Source organism: Abramis brama (genome assembly GCF_963993115.1).
Source record: "Abramis brama genome assembly, chromosome: 22".
In the NCBI taxonomy this organism is placed as follows: Eukaryota; Metazoa; Chordata; class Actinopteri; order Cypriniformes; family Leuciscidae; genus Abramis; species Abramis brama.
In genome coordinates, this window is record NC_139984.1 from 20,514,498 (window position 1) to 20,531,820 (window position 17,323).

At 36.3% G+C, this 17,323-nt stretch overlaps 1 protein-coding gene across 20 annotated transcripts in view; it reads right to left on the reverse strand.

The window, feature by feature from the left end:
* The window catches only part of hspg2 (heparan sulfate proteoglycan 2), a 109,952-nt gene that overhangs the window by 58,833 nt on the left and 33,796 nt on the right, over positions 1-17,323 (reverse strand). For 18 of the 20 annotated variants that reach the window (XM_084099952.1, XM_084099949.1, XM_084099948.1 and 15 more), the window contains exons 2-11: positions 13,948-14,062; positions 13,313-13,381; positions 3,924-4,033; positions 3,629-3,687; positions 3,181-3,341; positions 2,320-2,358; positions 1,376-1,504; positions 868-1,041; positions 654-773; positions 357-488 (exon numbers count right to left, since the gene is read on the reverse strand). In XM_084099952.1, coding sequence (XP_083956078.1) covers positions 357-488; positions 654-773; positions 868-1,041; positions 1,376-1,504; positions 2,320-2,358; positions 3,181-3,341; positions 3,629-3,687; positions 3,924-4,033; positions 13,313-13,381; positions 13,948-14,062 — 1,108 coding nt within the window. The remainder of the gene's footprint in view (positions 1-356; positions 489-653; positions 774-867; positions 1,042-1,375; positions 1,505-2,319; positions 2,359-3,180; positions 3,342-3,628; positions 3,688-3,923; positions 4,034-13,312; positions 13,382-13,947; positions 14,063-17,323) is intronic. The other 2 variants (XM_084099951.1, XM_084099960.1) reach the window with 1 other exon arrangement.

The window sequence follows — 17,323 nt, forward strand, 5'->3', positions numbered from 1 at the left end:
TGGCAGACAGGTGCTTTTATTTGGCAGATTCATTAAGCGAGATTAGCCAACCAGAGCCGGAGGCACTGCTGGCAGAAACAATACCAAATCCGCCTGTTAAATAAGCTATCGACGCAAGATATATGGGAGATGAGATCTATGCGTTATTGAAAAGCTGTATGAGTGTGGCAAAACAAGCCGCTAAAAATGAATGGTTTGTAGACCATAAATACAAATTTTTTATGGATTTAAAGGAAGCAATAGTGTTAGTAAGTCAAAGTGAAGATGACTGTGAAAGAAAAGTTGAGAAAGAAGAGTGATATGTTATGACAACCAATGTTTACTTGTTAAAGATTAATTGGACTGCAATGCCTTACCACAACCATATTCGTCAGAGCGGTCGGCACAGTCCGGCTCCTCGTCGCACTGGTAACTGGCAGGAATGCATGCGCGGTCAGACAAACACACAAACTGCTCCGGGGCACATGTGTCCCCTGGACTTTTAGTGGCTGAAGAAACAAGAAAAAAAAAAGATTAATTATTAAAGAGTCATAAAGTGTGTAATTTCTGTGCCTCTAGTGGCAACAAACAGAACTGCAAAAATAACACTAGTTTTCAAACAGGTTTCCAGACCACTTCCCCCATCTGTGGATAGAAGCTCAGGTCTGACTTACGGCAGTTCATCTCATCTGAGTTGTCTTGACAGTCATTATCCCCATCACAACGCCACAGTTTCAGGGCACAGCGGCCGTTCTGACACTTAAACTCATTGGGCTCACAAGGAGATGGAGTTCCTGTGAAATGACAAATAAAAATATATAATAAATGCAGAGAATAGACTGGTTATATATAAGCAGTTTCGTGTCTGTGGTAAATGAAAAGTCCTACCACACTTGAACTCGTCGCTGCCGTCAGCACAGTCCGTTTCGCCATCACATACATAATCCTGTGAGATACACTGTCCGTTGTGGCAGGAGGCCTGGTCTGCACGACAAGGTCCCGGGCCAGGCGGGGGTCTGGTTTTGGCAGGTGTAGGTGCAGTAGGACGTACAGGAACAACAGCTTTGATAATAAATTATATAATTAGAGCAATCAATTACAAACTCAACATTAATACATGCTAATAGCTTAGAGAAAAGCCCGTAAATTAAGAAAATTCTGAGCCATTATGGTTTCAGATGTCTAAAGCATTGAATATACATTACAAAAAATACCACTAAATTACAGTTGAATTGACAGAATAGCATAGCATAACAAAGCATAAAAAAATAAAATTGTATGCATGACATCCAAATAGATTTCGATTAGAAAAGATATTAGTCGGTTCAAAATTAACAAAGCAATGCCACTCATTTCTAAGGCAAATGAAGAGGGTTCATCAAGCAATCTCACTCACCACAGTTCATTTCATCACTCAAGTCATTGCAGTCAGGCCGTTTGTCACACACAAACTGCAGAGGGATACAGTCCAGCCCATCCTGACATCTGAACTCACCAGACAAGCATTCCCTGGGACTGGGCCTCACTGAGGTGGTAGAGACAGACATATACAATGCAGTGACATACTGTATGTAATGAAATGCAGTGATTCAAGAAAAACTGTACATGACGCTTTGTTGAAAGATGTTTCAACGTTTCAATGCCAGCCTATAACAGCCTCGTCATGCTGGACTTGCTATTTCAAGAGGATACAAAGGGGCTTTGTTAACACAGGCATCGAAATCAGACTTTTTGATTTTTTTTTTTAGTCTGAATAGAATTAATTGTTTTGGTAATGCATCTTAGTCTAAAAGGGCAGGTCAGATTTCATGTTTTGTTTGTTTTTTTCATTATTTAGGACACATTGCACTTATGGTATGAGGAAGTCTATAGACTATTGTCTGATCAAGTGGATATGCAGTCTTAATATGCAGTGTGAACAAAGCCAAAGTACATCTGTACAATGTTCATTCTGGCTTTTCCATTCAGTCTTGAATTATCTTATCCGGTACCTTAAATTGAAAGTGAAAATTATGGAAAGCTTGGACTGAAAAAAACTCAATTCCATCACATATGAACAAAACTAGACACTGCAAACACAAACAGGTTGCATTGCCTGAAAATTATACTCCAAGGTAGGTGCATTCCTGACATCAGCATCACTTCAATCAATGACAAGCCATGCAAAGCCTTTTGTTCTTCTTTTGGTCTTCATCAGAGTGTACACATGCATAAAGGTTTCATTCTTTATCCAGCCACTACATAATCTGAGAATTCCTTGCAGTTTGCATAAGAGAACAAGACTGGACTGTGTTCTAATGCGCTACAGTCTCCATGCAGCAGACCTGGTTGAGGACAAACCTGGCACATCGATGGGCTCCACAGGAGGGAGAGTATCAGCTATGAACCAGACACAAATATTATCTATACTACATTCTGTTGAATGATGACTAGTTCCAAACAGAACTGCAAGAATGGATAGTTAAACAGACTGTAAAGTGTAAAAGACAGGGGTGTTAAAATGCACTATTGGATCTGACAATTGAAAATTGCACAATGCATTAATTATCAAATTGATTATTATTATGATTTTTATTATTACTGTTATTATTAATGTAGTTGTTGTAGTTGATAATAATGTAATTTCTTATTCTACGATTTATAAGCATGCAAAAGATCTCTGTCAATATCATAATTATTGTTGTTATTATTATTAGAAGTAGTAATAATAATGAATTGTGTTAGTTTTATTCCACATTTATAAGCTTGCAAAATATATCTTGACAATTGGAATTTCAATGCATGAATTATCATATTTATTTGATCATAATCATCATTATTAATACAAGTTATATTATTATTAATTGTTGTTATGCAAAATATAACTAACATGCAAGATATCTGTCAAAATTATTATTATCCAAAATATAAAATAAACATCTCAAAAAAATTACCAAAAAAAATAAAATTAATAATAATATTAATGTAATTTTGTTGTTTGTTATATTGTTTGTTTATAAATATTTTTGTCAATATTCTAATATGGAAAATTTCCCCTCAAGCTAAATTTGAGTCTGCAGCCTATTTTGTTTTTAATTTACATGAATCATACCAAAATGATTCAAATGATTCAAAATGAACCAAATTTCAGTTATCATGATTTATTGCACCATTTAGTAAGGAATCATAATCTAATCATTATTAGAAAAGTATTGAACAAACCTTCTCCAAGCCGTCTGAACTGGAAGCCAATTACTGAGGTATCGTAGGAAGCAATGGTGCCCTCTTTAACCACAGAGAACAGGACACCTCTGATCTGCGATTCATTAGAGTTGTTATCTGAGCCGACGTCCAGCTCCACAAACACATCTTTGCCGATTTTCCTGCGAAATGTACGCAGAGCACACTTAATCAAAACAACAAACAAACCACATAAACCAACATAAGATAGTGAGCTGGTATCTCAGCCTGTTTTTACAGAGGGTTCGGGCACCCGCTTGACCAGCTTGTTTAAGATGTTTTTCAGCAGGGTGATCATAAAAAGTCCCATAACACACACACACACAAAAAAGTGTTTGATTACATGAATGTCCTAATGTCCTAAGTAAACTGACTATCCTTCTACATGAGAATATGCAAAAGAGTGTTTGAAACTGGAAATTGTGTTTACTTGATGAGAACCACATTGACAGTCTGCTGTCCTGGTATCCTGCTGTAGTCAGACTCGAGCTGTGGTGGAAATAAACGCCATTAATCACCACATGCTGGCCTTGCCATACAAAGCACTTTTCTAAATCAGGTAAACACTGATTTAAACATTGACACAGTACAGACAAGAATCAGAGGAAAGGCATGTGATCAGTAATATGACCCAATACCCATGTGGAGCACACCCTTAATTATTATTGTCTGAACTCCTTTGGTATTATTTCTTAAAGTCACAGTCCTTGAGTAGTTGCACGTACCGTATCAACGACAGCAGACGATATCTCTTGGAAAGCAGGAGAGTAGATGTCATCAAGTTCAGGCCCATACTGGAATGAGTTTGTGAAGTTCACCAGTGCCCGATAGTAAACTAGAAACGAGAATGCAGTGGTCAGACTCACAACAACAGTGACAGACAATTATTATTATTATAGTGAATTACATCCATATAGAGCAATTTGCAAATGTAATTTGGCTCTATAAAAGTATCTGATGACATTTCACTTGAGAAACACAAATATACGAACTATGCACAAATCAATATTGTCAGTGTACTTCAATAATGATGATTTTATCGGTTATAAATTATAATTATTTTTATATTTCATAGATTAAATATTATTTATCAATTATCAATAATAATTGTATTATACACAAGTTAGATTCTAAGAATGCACCGATATTATAACTACATCCAGTAAGTTGATAATTCAACTAAATGTATCGATCATAAATGTCTAATATTAAAATGTTGCATTACTTTGTCTAAACATAACACACACAAAAAAACTAAATCATGTTATATTCTACACGTTAACACAGTATCACAACATTATAATTTACAGTATAAAATTTACTAAAGAATGTATTTAACTTTGTGTTATAAAAGTTAGATGACACCAAAGACAATCTGTATATCTATATATACACACACACACAAACATATAATTAAATTTTTTTAAATTCTGATATCAGCCGATAACCGATAATAACAACCGATGACCAATATAATACAGATATATCGTGCTTGTGTGACATTCAAGGAGACCAGAAAGAACAGCCTAAACAAACTAAGACCTAAAAAAAGCCATGAATAAACATGCAAGTAAACAACCAAACGTGCTGCTAAAGACAATAGTCGGGTAGGGCCTTGAGGCACGTCATGTATAATATTGTTTATATAATATAGATAAATTCGGTCATAAAAAGTTCAAATAATCATTGAGAAGCACAGCATTACAACATCTATTCAGGAAATGTTTAAGCATCGGCGGCTCCAATTCTTCTTCAAAAAGCTGCCGTTCAATACCAAAAACAAATACATGCTATTGGCTTAAGCCCAGAGTCTCAACATTAACCTTTAAAAAGCTCCAGCCTTTTTACTGCCCTCCCGGCAGCTCGTCTGGGTGGGTTTTCCCGATTTCAGTTTGTCAAACTGAGTTGAAAAAAAGGGAAGTCAATATTTGCACTCTTTCTTGCAGTTAGCTGCCACTCTCCAGCAAAGTCATGTTTAATGTGACTGCCAAATGGACACACAGCTTATATCCACACGTCACACACACCCCAAAAAGACTCTTTTGACCTTTTACTCTTCATATTGTATTTATAGATTCCAATTGATATTATATCACAGACATTAATTAACTTGCTTTTCACAGAATCCAGACACCTGCTGTCACCGTCCGGTCAAATGTATTTGCCATGCACACACAGTTTATTGGAAATTCGCACTTAGTGCTGACACGATTTAGAAAAGAAAGTGGCCCAGAGCCCAGTCTTTTCTAATTGTGCAAAACACTGACACATGGTTGCCTGCTTCATTAATGGCATCCTCCATTTCTGCGGAAGACAAGTCTCATTACCGCAAAAAAAAAAAGAAAAGAAAGTTAACTTAGGTCATTAAAAGGACAGACAGAGATGAAAAAGTAAGAGTGTCAGAAGGTCTTGACTGACTGCCTTTGTCTGTTTTTTTCTGTAATGTCACCATGGCCGGACTATTACGGCCTGGACAGAGGAAAGGCAACATCAAAAGGTCCCGTCAAAGTGTTGGCACTGACCCATGATTAATCGAATCACTTGTGTGGGCACACTGTAAAAGCATCAGCCTCTCTCTTTCGAGAGCACAGACTGCCCAGAGCCCGTAATCTCGTCTCAGTTGCTCTCGCTAATAAGGCTGCAACTTAGAAAACCACATTCTCGCTTTGGAACAGAGCAAAAGCCCATTCAGTCTTTCCATTTAGGAAATCCCCTGTGGAACGCCAGCGAGTGCACTGAAACTGCATTCGGACAAGGGAAAGGACAGTGAAATGAAAGCATTCCAAATGCTTAATTCATAAACTCTTCTCGCTATACAACAGCATAACTTTGGCAGCTTTGTGGGCCGAGTCCTCAGCGGGACACACGGGTGACTGTGAGGAAGACAAAGAGCCGATTGAGCCAATGCTTGGTCTTTAAAACACGAGTCTTTCAACTCGACCTTCACTCCTCCTCCACAAGAACCCTTTACTCTGAATCGAACACTCGAAGTAGTCTTCTGGTCTTATTTTGCGACTCTGTGGAATGCACTTGGACAGAGATTCGCTGATTTTTCACCAGTCTATTCCCAGACACAAACCATCCAAATGTCAAATGTACATTTGCGAGAGGAAAACCTCCATCCATCACAATGCCACAAAGCCAGCTGGCAGGGCATGTTGTTGTCGTTCTGGTGCTAAACAATTTCGCACCCTCAAGCATGGAAGTGCATAACCCGTTTAGCTTGTGTTTACAGCTCGGAGATCTACAAGCAAATGGTGAATGCATAAATTAGAGCGTAAAACTGAAAATTCATGCGGGGGAGAAACATACAGAAAAAGGAAAAGAAAAAAAACTGAAAATTGTCAGAGAAATGATTCTCAAACTTTGTGACAATATTACAAATTTTCTACATTATTTCTTTTGTGATAATGGGAAAGCTGCATGTTTTCAAAAAATGTTTAATTAATTGAAATTCTAATTATATATTAAATGAATTAACCACAAATCATTTTGTGATTCCAGAAGTTTCAAGAACTATAAATAGTTACTATGGGGGACAAAAATATATAATTTAAATATCATTTCAATCTTTATTGAAGCGAATGGGATTAAAGGAGATTAACTAATCAATCATATTAGAGTTAGATTATTTTGATGATAATTTATTGATTTAAATACCTAAGTCATCCTGTGGCCCCTTTGAAGACCCTCAGGACTTTATGCCGAGATCAATAATTCTCTTTAAAAATCAGATAATTTGACCTTTTTATGACAGGGTTATTTAAGGATTTAAAATGGTGGTGTGACTCTTCAAAATGCAATTTAATATATAGTAATGATATTTATACATTATTATTATTATTGATAAACATTGTCAGAATTATTAATATAACAGACATTTATGAATTAATCATGATTTGTAAAAATGTTTTTTTTTTTTATATATATTTATAAATAATGATTAAGATGTCACCTTGAATAACACATTACTTTTTTTTTTTTTTGCTTTGTTACATCTCACGAGCCATTTATTGAAATTTATCTTGAAAATGGCATGCACGTTTTTCCAAAAACCAAATGAAACCAGCATGAACACAAAGAGTACTTTTATAGAATTCGACACAAGCTAGATTCTTTTCAAACATTTATCGTGAACACTCATAGACGTCACTGACCCAGATAACTCAAAGTACTTGGAAAGAATCAATAGAGCAAAATATAACGTTTATATACATAAGGTTAAAATGGTTGCATTGTTAGGGAATCAACCATATCAAAGATAATGCTGCGTAATTGAAGAGTTCAGCTGAGAACACGACCTACTGTACTCACGCTGCTCGACGCTCAAGATGTCCCCAGAGGACCGAAACATGGACAAAGAACAGAGGCATTGGGGTCAGAGGGTCAAAGGAAAATGATTGTGCAAACAGTGAATGGAATAAGAGGAAAGAGGCAGGACGTGTGGGGGAGATTCTATTTCAAGGACGGTGGGGAAACAATAGAGACAAAATCAGAGGAAGAACAGCAGATTTGACCATATTCCTTCTCAGTGTTGTGATAGATGCAAACCAGAAGGTTAGATGGATATGAACTGCTATGATACATCCAAGATTTAATAAGTATGAGATCCAGTAGAAGCAGCCCAGCTGGAGAAGACATGGTTTAACTACTGATGCATGTTTTCTATTTTGAATGGCAGATTTTGATTTGTGCGCGTTTAAGAGCCACATTCCTCTGGCACAGCAGAGCATTGACAGTGAACCACTGAGCCAGAGGTGACGCTGCATATGATCAACATCTGCTTATGAAGACACAGATCGTCGCTAGAATTCTCTCAGCCTGCTTTAAATCCCAGCTACAATTATCATGGTGGGATCTCATTAAGTCATTGTAGTTTGCAGGATATCCTCCACTCCAGCGCAGCATCCAAACTTCCACGGTCTAGTTTTAACTCTTTTCTCTCACAAATACACCCGTAGAATAGATATATTCTGGGCTACCAGTGGGACGGGCACATCCTGTTTGCTCTCGCAAACTTGAAGACTCGGCAAAGATAATTGGTCTTGACGTCAGAATTTGATTAATCACTTCTGGTTTCCACTGTAGAATATTCAGTTATTATTTACTCCCCCTCATGACAAGGAAACAATGCAAAAGTATTTCAAGGCAAGCTGGAAATATTATTGATCTCAAAACAAGCACTAGTAAATATCACATTCTCACAAACTTTCTATGAGAATATAAAAGAACATCCGTCTGAGTTATCGTGGACATACAGAGTGGTAATGCGGTTGAGAGATAGTTTTGGTAATTGCTATGATTATGTATTGCTGTTCATTCCATCCCACGCTAAGTGGTGTTAATGAGGTATCCACAAATTCAAAGCCGTCCTGCATCAAAATCAAAGTGCCGAGTTGAAAGAAGCGACACTATTAGAACTGTGCTTTTATGTACTGAACTGCTACTGACAATTTCACACTACAAAGCCTTCAGTGTGCCATCACAGAGAGACAAAGCGGGCACTCTTTCTTCCTTTAAAGATAAAACAAGCACGAACACACTTTATTCTTTCTCTTTGTCCGTCTCTCTCTCGCTACTGTATCTTCCATTAAGTTCTTTTGATCACTTGAACAATGAACATTATTTATTTAGTTTAGCCACTGGAACCAAAGCTGCAAATTACTTTATAACTCCCAAAAGATAAATTATTACTTTCATTCTGGACACTCCCAGACCTTCTGCAGGAAAGTCCTGAAGCACAATAAAAAAAAGCTTAGCTGTGGTGAGACCCAAGGATGTTTCCATTAGCAATAAAATGATCTCATTTACTGTTGGTCAACTATTGCAATCATCATAACTTCTGAATTGAAACTTTCTACATGTATTACAGATGTGGCAAATTATTAGCCAGCAATGGGTTAGAACCTCAATGACTTTCAAATACTGTCTGTGTCTTTGTGAGTGTCATATTGTAAGGACATTTGTGACTGCAAATGTGTCCAGTGAGAGAAATAAAGCAATGTTTCCTATGGAGGAGGACAAGATTTTCCAAGGCAACGCATATGTTTCTGCCATAACAATGAGTGGCAGTATCTAAGAGATGAAAGCTGTTCATGAGGACGGTTATTTAGGAAGTTCTGTTCAGTAAACTTGGTTCTCATCTGGCTTTGCTTCAAAACCCAGATTTAACATGAAACAATAAGTGGTAAGCCAGTACTACCGATATTATTATTAAAAAAAAATTGGTGAAAAAAAAAAAAGAAGTCTAAAATTAGTCTATTCTAAAATAAAAAAAACGTTTAAAAAAAAACCTGAGCTCACATCATTGCCTATACACATTAAGGCGACACTTGTGGATGTGGCTTCATTTTGCTCAGTAAATATTTTACTTAAAACAAATTAAAAAGTAAAATGGAATGGATAGATATATATATGTCAGGACCAACCAGTCAAGAACCACATTTTGTTCATTTTCTCAATTCTTTGCTCTTTTCTCTTTCTGACAGAATGTATATGGCCTCCTCTGAGAAGGTGAGACCTCAACAACATGGAACCCAAAATAACCGCAGCTGCCCCTCCACGTCTCCAAATGCTGCTGTATAACTATCATCTTTGCAGCCCTGACGCACACCATTACATCAACTGCACGACCAGGACAGGCAGGAATGGAAAGCTGGGTGGCCTTTTTTTCTGGAAGGTTTTAGGACCCTGTACACTTCTGCATCTTTCATCTGATGTTTTGACATCGGTTCACTTTTGCAGAGCTCAAGAGTCATGCACAAGTGGCCCTCAATCTTTGTGTGCAAGGAACCATTTTACTTTTCAGTAATAGGATTTAGATAAGTGATAAACATGCAGAATATGTTCAAAGGATAAAATCAACAAAAATAAAGTTTTGTTTAAAAAGTTTAAAAAAAAACACGTATGACATTTTATATAGCATTTATAAAAATGTATTGGTGGCATGCATGTTAAAAACAAATCTTTTTTTAAAAAGTAGATATTCAAATACAAATAATGTTTAGGTTAATATATTATTATATATGTCAACACAGCAGAGTAAGCCAGAGCTTTCAAAAGAAATGTAACATTTACATGAATTGAGAAACAGATATTAACTAGATTTCATTTTACAACTATGATTTCATCTTGCCAGAACACCTCAGATTATGTTTATGGGTAGGTGACTTAACAAATTAACAAGTTGGTCCTTCGAGCTTCTCACCTAGTCAGCACTGTAAGCAAACACAAATTCCATGTGGAGGTGTTGAGATAAGCATTCTCATGGCCACATTTCAAAATTATCTCCTGGCCATTTTCTCAAAGCAACTGTCTGTATGCTATGGTAACCTTTGTCTCCTCAGCTCCTTTGTTCAGGGTCTGTATGAGGGCCTGTGAAACTGTTCTGTTGAGCCAAAAGAGGGTGAGGAGACATCCCATGTCTTTATCAGGCTTTATCAGGCAAACAAATATAAAGCGGCTCAGATTAAAGAGTTTTCTTGTATGCTAAGGGGGTTTGTGACTGATAAAGAAAAGATGCCGGATATAATTTATTTGGGCTGCTTATCCAGTGCTTGACACAATCGTGTTTTGAAATGATCACATTTTTGTAATTTTACAAATGCCTTACTACAGGGACAGGAGTAACCTGGGGTTAAGTGTCTTGCTCACAGGGAAGATTGTTGACAGACCCCAAAAATTCTAGAGTTCATAAATCACCCCTTCTATGGTTTAAACCAACAACCTCTGGGTTACCAGCACAGCTGTCTGAGCACAAAGCTACAACCACTTCAATTGACCACATCAAAAGGCTTAGAATTAGCCTTAGGAAAGAAAACACACACATATATGTGTGTGTGTATTTTTTCTTTCCTAAGGCTAGTAAAGACCACTTAGGCTTACGTATAAAACTATTTCAAGTGCAGACGCCCAATGTGAAAGTATGGATGGAAAATGCATCAGAAAAACAGGATGCAGAGTAAAAGGTGCTACAGTTGCAGGATATGAACTCTCATCAGTGACAGGGAAGGAAAGGTGGTTACGCAGACCTCTTAGTTGACACGTAAAAGAGCGCACAGGTTAGACATCCACAAATACTCCAGTCGAGGAAGTCAAATGTTCTTTCCCAAGTGCTGTCAGGCCCGGATTTATAAATGGCTTTAGAGAATAAACTTCCCCCTTTAGAAGGGGAATTACAACTGGCTCACTCAGTCTCAGCCTATCCAGCCTTAAAACATTATATGGCAGATATTTTTGTTAAAAGATGTTTATTGAATCTACCAATTCCAGTGTGATCAGAAAAATGCTTAGCATCCTGACTTCAAACCAAGCTCATGTGGCGTGCTGAACCTCAAATATCATTAGTGGGTCATCAGATCAACATTATGCTCCAGTTCAAGCTTAGAGGGATGGCGACTCTACTAAACTTGTGTCTAAAGTTACCAAACTACATGTTTGCTTTGAGAATTTCAAGCCTGGAGGTGGTCACTTCATAAACTGGAGTCTCAGAGAGGTGATGTTTAAGAGTTGACTCATTCAGCTGTTTAGATCTGGCACCTCTTAGTTGACACCGTCACCCTCTGGAAGTCCATCTTCTGAATACGCTAAAGCTACAACAGAAATATCCCTTCCTAATCTGTGTGGAGGTGCGCACGCAGTGCTATTTTGGGGGTAAAGCTCAGGTGTCGGACTGCAGAGCTCCTACCAAAACAATCATTCCACCATGATGTCATGCAATACAATGGCCCAGACTGACTCCAAAAGGACAGACGCAAAAGTTGTTCCAAAGATAGAATAGTTTAGAAAGGGGGGGAAAAAAAGCAGAAGTCTGGCCCTGTGGCTCAGACACTTTCGACATGTGGCATCTAAATTACGCAAGGTCTGTTTTCAAAATGAGGCTGGATGCCACACAACATAAGAAATTAAATTAATGAAACTAGTGGTTATCAAAAGTCTGAGATTAATTATTAAAGAATTGTTCATTTACAAATTATATTATTAGCATAACAATCTAAGTGGAAAGATCAATTACAAATGTACACGAATTTCACAATTTCTTAGTATTTAGGATTTCCCCCCATTTCTAAATTTTTCAACATACAGTACCATTAAAAAAAAAACATTGTGAAATATTATTACAATTTCAAATAACATTTATTTCTCAATATATTTTAAAATGTAATTTATTCCTGTGATGGCAAAGCTGAATTTTCAGCATCATTACTCCAGTTTTCAGTCACATGATCCTTCAGAAATAATTCTAATATGCTGATTTTCTGCTCAAGAAATGTGTTGCTCTGATTTGCTGCTCTTTTCATCAATCCTAAAAACAGCTGAGGTGCTATATTTTTGTGGTGATTTTTATAATCAAATTAAAAGAACAGCAATTATTTCAAATCGACATTTGTAACAATGACTTTACTGTCACTTTTTGAATTATTTAATGCATCCTAACTGGATAAAAGTATTAATTAATATGATTTAATCTGACTGACCCAAAACGTTAGAATGATAGTGTAATCTTTCTTCATTTTAAATTTTACAGAATCTTAAATTATATAATAATAGTATATTTCCAGGTTTATACACATTTGGACCCCACTTTACGAAATATAACTACACATAAATTCTGTAAAACAGTGACAAAAGAATACCATTTACGTACCCTTATAAACTAAAACTCAAAGAGAAGAAAAATGTGTTAAATGTTACCAGATCATGAAAGGCGAGAATTAAACATGGACGTGAGGGAATCAATACATGACAGTTTGTATCGTCTGTTGTGGCGCTATTTCTTATACTGACTTTCATGTGTGCCGTTATGTTTACACCTCTGCATCTCATCTGATGAAAGGAGAAATTAGTATTGTTTGGATCTCTGGCACAAATCTGAGGCCTTTGTTGTGATGACGATGCCGTCTCATCACTGTGAGCAAAGGCTGGTGACAGGATGTGACTGAGACACTATTCAGCAGACGCAACAACTCTATATAATGCCTCAGAAGATGATTAAAATGCTTTCAACTTTTACAGCAAGATCTGTTGAGGCATCTCTTTTATCACACTGATATGAAATGTGTGACTATTGTCATGTAGTAATACTTCCTCTCCATAAATAAAAAAAGATTCTCACTTGTCATAAGCGTGCCTGGATCAACCGTACTCGGCTCAGGAGTGCTTCCATCCTCTTCTCCGCTGATATCTGAAAGAAAAAAAAGAAGAAATTCGTTTTTATTTTTAGTTAAACACAAAAAATACCATGAATCATGGAAAAACACTTCTAGCTATGCTAGCCTGCATTCTACTGTACGTAAGCTAAGCATTCTGAAATGTGTGTAGGGATGAATCACAAGAGACAACTAGTCATCCAACAACCAACTAGTTAATCAGTGAGGTCAACTAGTTTTAGATGTTTTTTTAAATATGTAATAGCATTCAAATTTGTGTGTGTGTGTGTGTGTGTGTGAGAGATATTTTTCTATTTGAATATATTTTCAAATGTAATTTATTCCTGTGGTGGCAATCTGAATCCTGAATTTTCAGCAGCATTACTCAAGTCTTCAGTGTCACATTATAAATGTCTTTGTCACTTTTTATCAATTTAATGTGCCCTTGTTGAATAAAATTTAATTTCTTTTTAAACAATTATAACATGAAAATATGCAGTTTTGCATTTATGCAATTTAATAATTTTGTTCTTGGTTAAAAGGAGTCATATTTCTATTCCTTCATTATAGGTACTCAGCAATGGCATTCAGAGAGTCTCACCTCCTGAAGGATCATAGTACTCTTCATCATCCACATATCCTCCCGGCCGCTTGTTTTCCTCCTCTAAATCCTCTGGAAAGGGCACCTCATCCCACACTTTAGAACTCTGAGCCACCTGTAGTCAAAACAAATGAAACCACAATTATGGGATTGAAATGAGCATCTCCAAACACAACCCGAGTTATAAGAGACCTACAGAAGAGAGATGCAAACACAATGCCTTCTGGCTCCACTGAAGGTAGAAGAGATAAATGTCATATCTTTGTGCTGTGCATGCAAAAAAAAGCATATCTTGCCCGTCACAGAGACATGAATTATTGTAAACCAGGGCTGCCAACTCTCACGCATTGAGCGTGAGACTCACGCAATTGACACTTTTCATACGCTCTCACGCCACACATCCATTTTCTCACGCACAGAAAAATTGTGGAGCAAAGAGGTACTTTTAATATTAAACTAATTCTCAGCTCTTAGATTCCGTCAATTTTATTACGAAATTCAGACAAAAATACGTTTGGCGCTTGTATATGTGACGTGACAGATCGCTGAGCGCCTCAGTTCAAGTGCACGTGAACCGATCACCTGTTACTTTTTTTTTTAAAGATGCAGTACAACTTACCGAAAGTATACTTTTTTTTTTAAAGATGCAGTACAACTTACCGAAAGTATACATAATATCGACCAATTAGTGTTTTTCAACCACGGAAAGAGGTCAATATAACAGCAGGAGAACAATTATGTCACATAACGTTACATTTACCTCAGGAAAGCCATTTAACGACCATAGCATGTTAATTGAATAGAAAAAATAGCTAGAGAGGAGATTTTGCTGAGCACTATATTATATATTTATTATATTTTTACTTATGTCATTAAATAATTGTTATTATAACAAAAACTGCATTATATTTAATTTAATGTTATTTTTAATAATACCAGCAGACTGGGCCCTCTATGTTTACAGCATTAGGTGAGATTATTTTTTTAAATAAAATTTAAAATAAACATGTATCCAAATTAATCAATATTGAATCAAAATCGGAATCAAATCACAAGAATGGAATTGAAATCTTGAAATTTTTGTCAAGCAATAATAAAAACTGTATCCTATACCAGTCATTGTACAATGTAAACATTGTAACATGTTGTCACTAAACTTCATAAAATTCTATTTAGTTACCAAATGTTTTGACAATTACACTTACTGTGATGCAATATTTGTTTTTACATACCCACCCCCCCTCGCCAAAAAAAATACAAATCTCACTCCAAGCTAAACTCAAAAGTTGGCAGCCCTGTAAACAGCTGCCCTAAAAAGTATTTAGACACTGCAGTCTCACTTCAGAATGTCTCAAAATCATTGTATTTGCATTAAAACATCACGATAAATTTCCAACATGAAATTGTTAGACAAAGATCTAGGTGATCGCCTTTTACCTCTATGGTAACACCCTAACCCATTAACACAGGAAATACTTCATCATGCAGAGATTAATGTCAAACCCATGAGAGGTCATAAAAATGACAGACATAACTCTAGTCTTTGATAAAAGCATATTTGAAATCTCTTGTAATTATTATAAAACTACAGAATGTTACACAGCAAAAGAGTACATCAGGATTTCACAAACAAACAACATCTGATTTGCAAGGATGTATTATTCTTATATAAACATGTTTAATATTGTTTGTATTGCTTGTATTTAACATTAAATGCAAGATTTGCACCATTCTAGTCAAAGAAAGAAGTTGAGAGAATGCAATTTAAAAATGCATATACATAATATCGTTAAAGGTTTGGTGTCAATAAGATTTAAAAAAAGAAATGAATACTTTTATTCGTAACTTATTATTAAGTACGCATTGAATTGGTCAAAAGTGAAGACACGTATAATGTTACAAAAGATGTTCTTTTGAACTTTCTAACTATCTGATTATAATAAGAAATATTTCTTCTTTTTTGTACCAAATTAGCATATTCCTGAAATCCTGAAAATGTATCAGTTTCCACAAAAATATTAAATCAAAACAACCGTTTTCAACTTTGATTATAATAAGAAATATTTCTTCTTTTTTTGTACCAAATTAGCATATTAGAATAATTTCTCAAATTCAGCTTTGACAAGACAGGAATAAAATAATTGTTTTAATGTAGTCAAAAAAGAAAACTGTTATTTTATATTAATCCACGTGACTCCGGTGGTTTAACCTCAATTTTATGAAGCGACGTGAGTGCTTTGTTTGCGCAAAATAAACCCCCATCATTTACCACTTTATTTACAAAATATTAATCTCCGACGCACGTTCATGAGTGCACCGCGACGCAGTGCATGTGTGATGTGTTGACGCAAGAGCAAACGTTGTTGCGTGAAAGCGCATTGGAGATTAATATTTTGTAAATAAAGTGGTAAATTATGCTTTTTTGCACAAACAAAGCACTCACGTCACTTCAGAAAATTGAGTTTAAACCACTGGAGATGCATGTATTGTCATATTTGACATATTGTAGTATGTTTTCTCTACCTTTCTGGGGCTTGAAAGTGGTAGTTGCGTAGGCTGGGATATTCAATGGAGGGATAGAAAGCTTTTAGATGATGTTCCGAAGATGAATGAAAGTCTTACGGGTTGGGAACGACATGAGGGTGAGTAATGACAATTTTCATTTTTGAGTGAACTATGCCTTTAATGCAATAAAAAAAGTATGAATGATCAAACTGATGAAACAGTGCCTACTGGTATCTCAAGACAAAACATACAACATAATAAACATGAGAGAAACATTATACATGGCTTCTTCGGATACATTTAGCATAGTTAGCATAAACTCATCCAAACAAACAGCAGCGTCTTCTGCTTATTCACTTCTTTGCTCAGTAACAAAAGCTTTGATGATTTTATTCAATCGCCCCTTCTACACCGCAGTTCTCATCTTCACTTTTGTATACGTGTTTGGCAAGATGCCACATTTGGCATTTTCGGTCTTCATAGCCCGCCAGTTCCCATTTCCCTGCATCTCCATCATGGCCACAGTTCCCATTTAAATGGCTCCCGCAAATAAATAACTTGATCTCCCCCCCAAATCCTTTCTCCCCTGACTGAACACTCTAAAACAACAATCCTGGAGCTTTTTCAAAAGGAAAGCGCTGACTGGCAAAATTCTTTCAATTGAAGCTGCTCAGCGAACCTTTGGTGATCACTGCCTGCTTCCCTGTCCCTTGGGATGGAGTACTCCCAAAACGAGACATTCTGTCATTGTCATCATCCATAAATGTAGCATATTTCTGGTGAGAAGAATTAGTAAATGGGTATGTGTCAATTTAATTCTCCAGATATGAGACACAACTTAGCTAAAAGGAAAAATCACTACAGTACGATT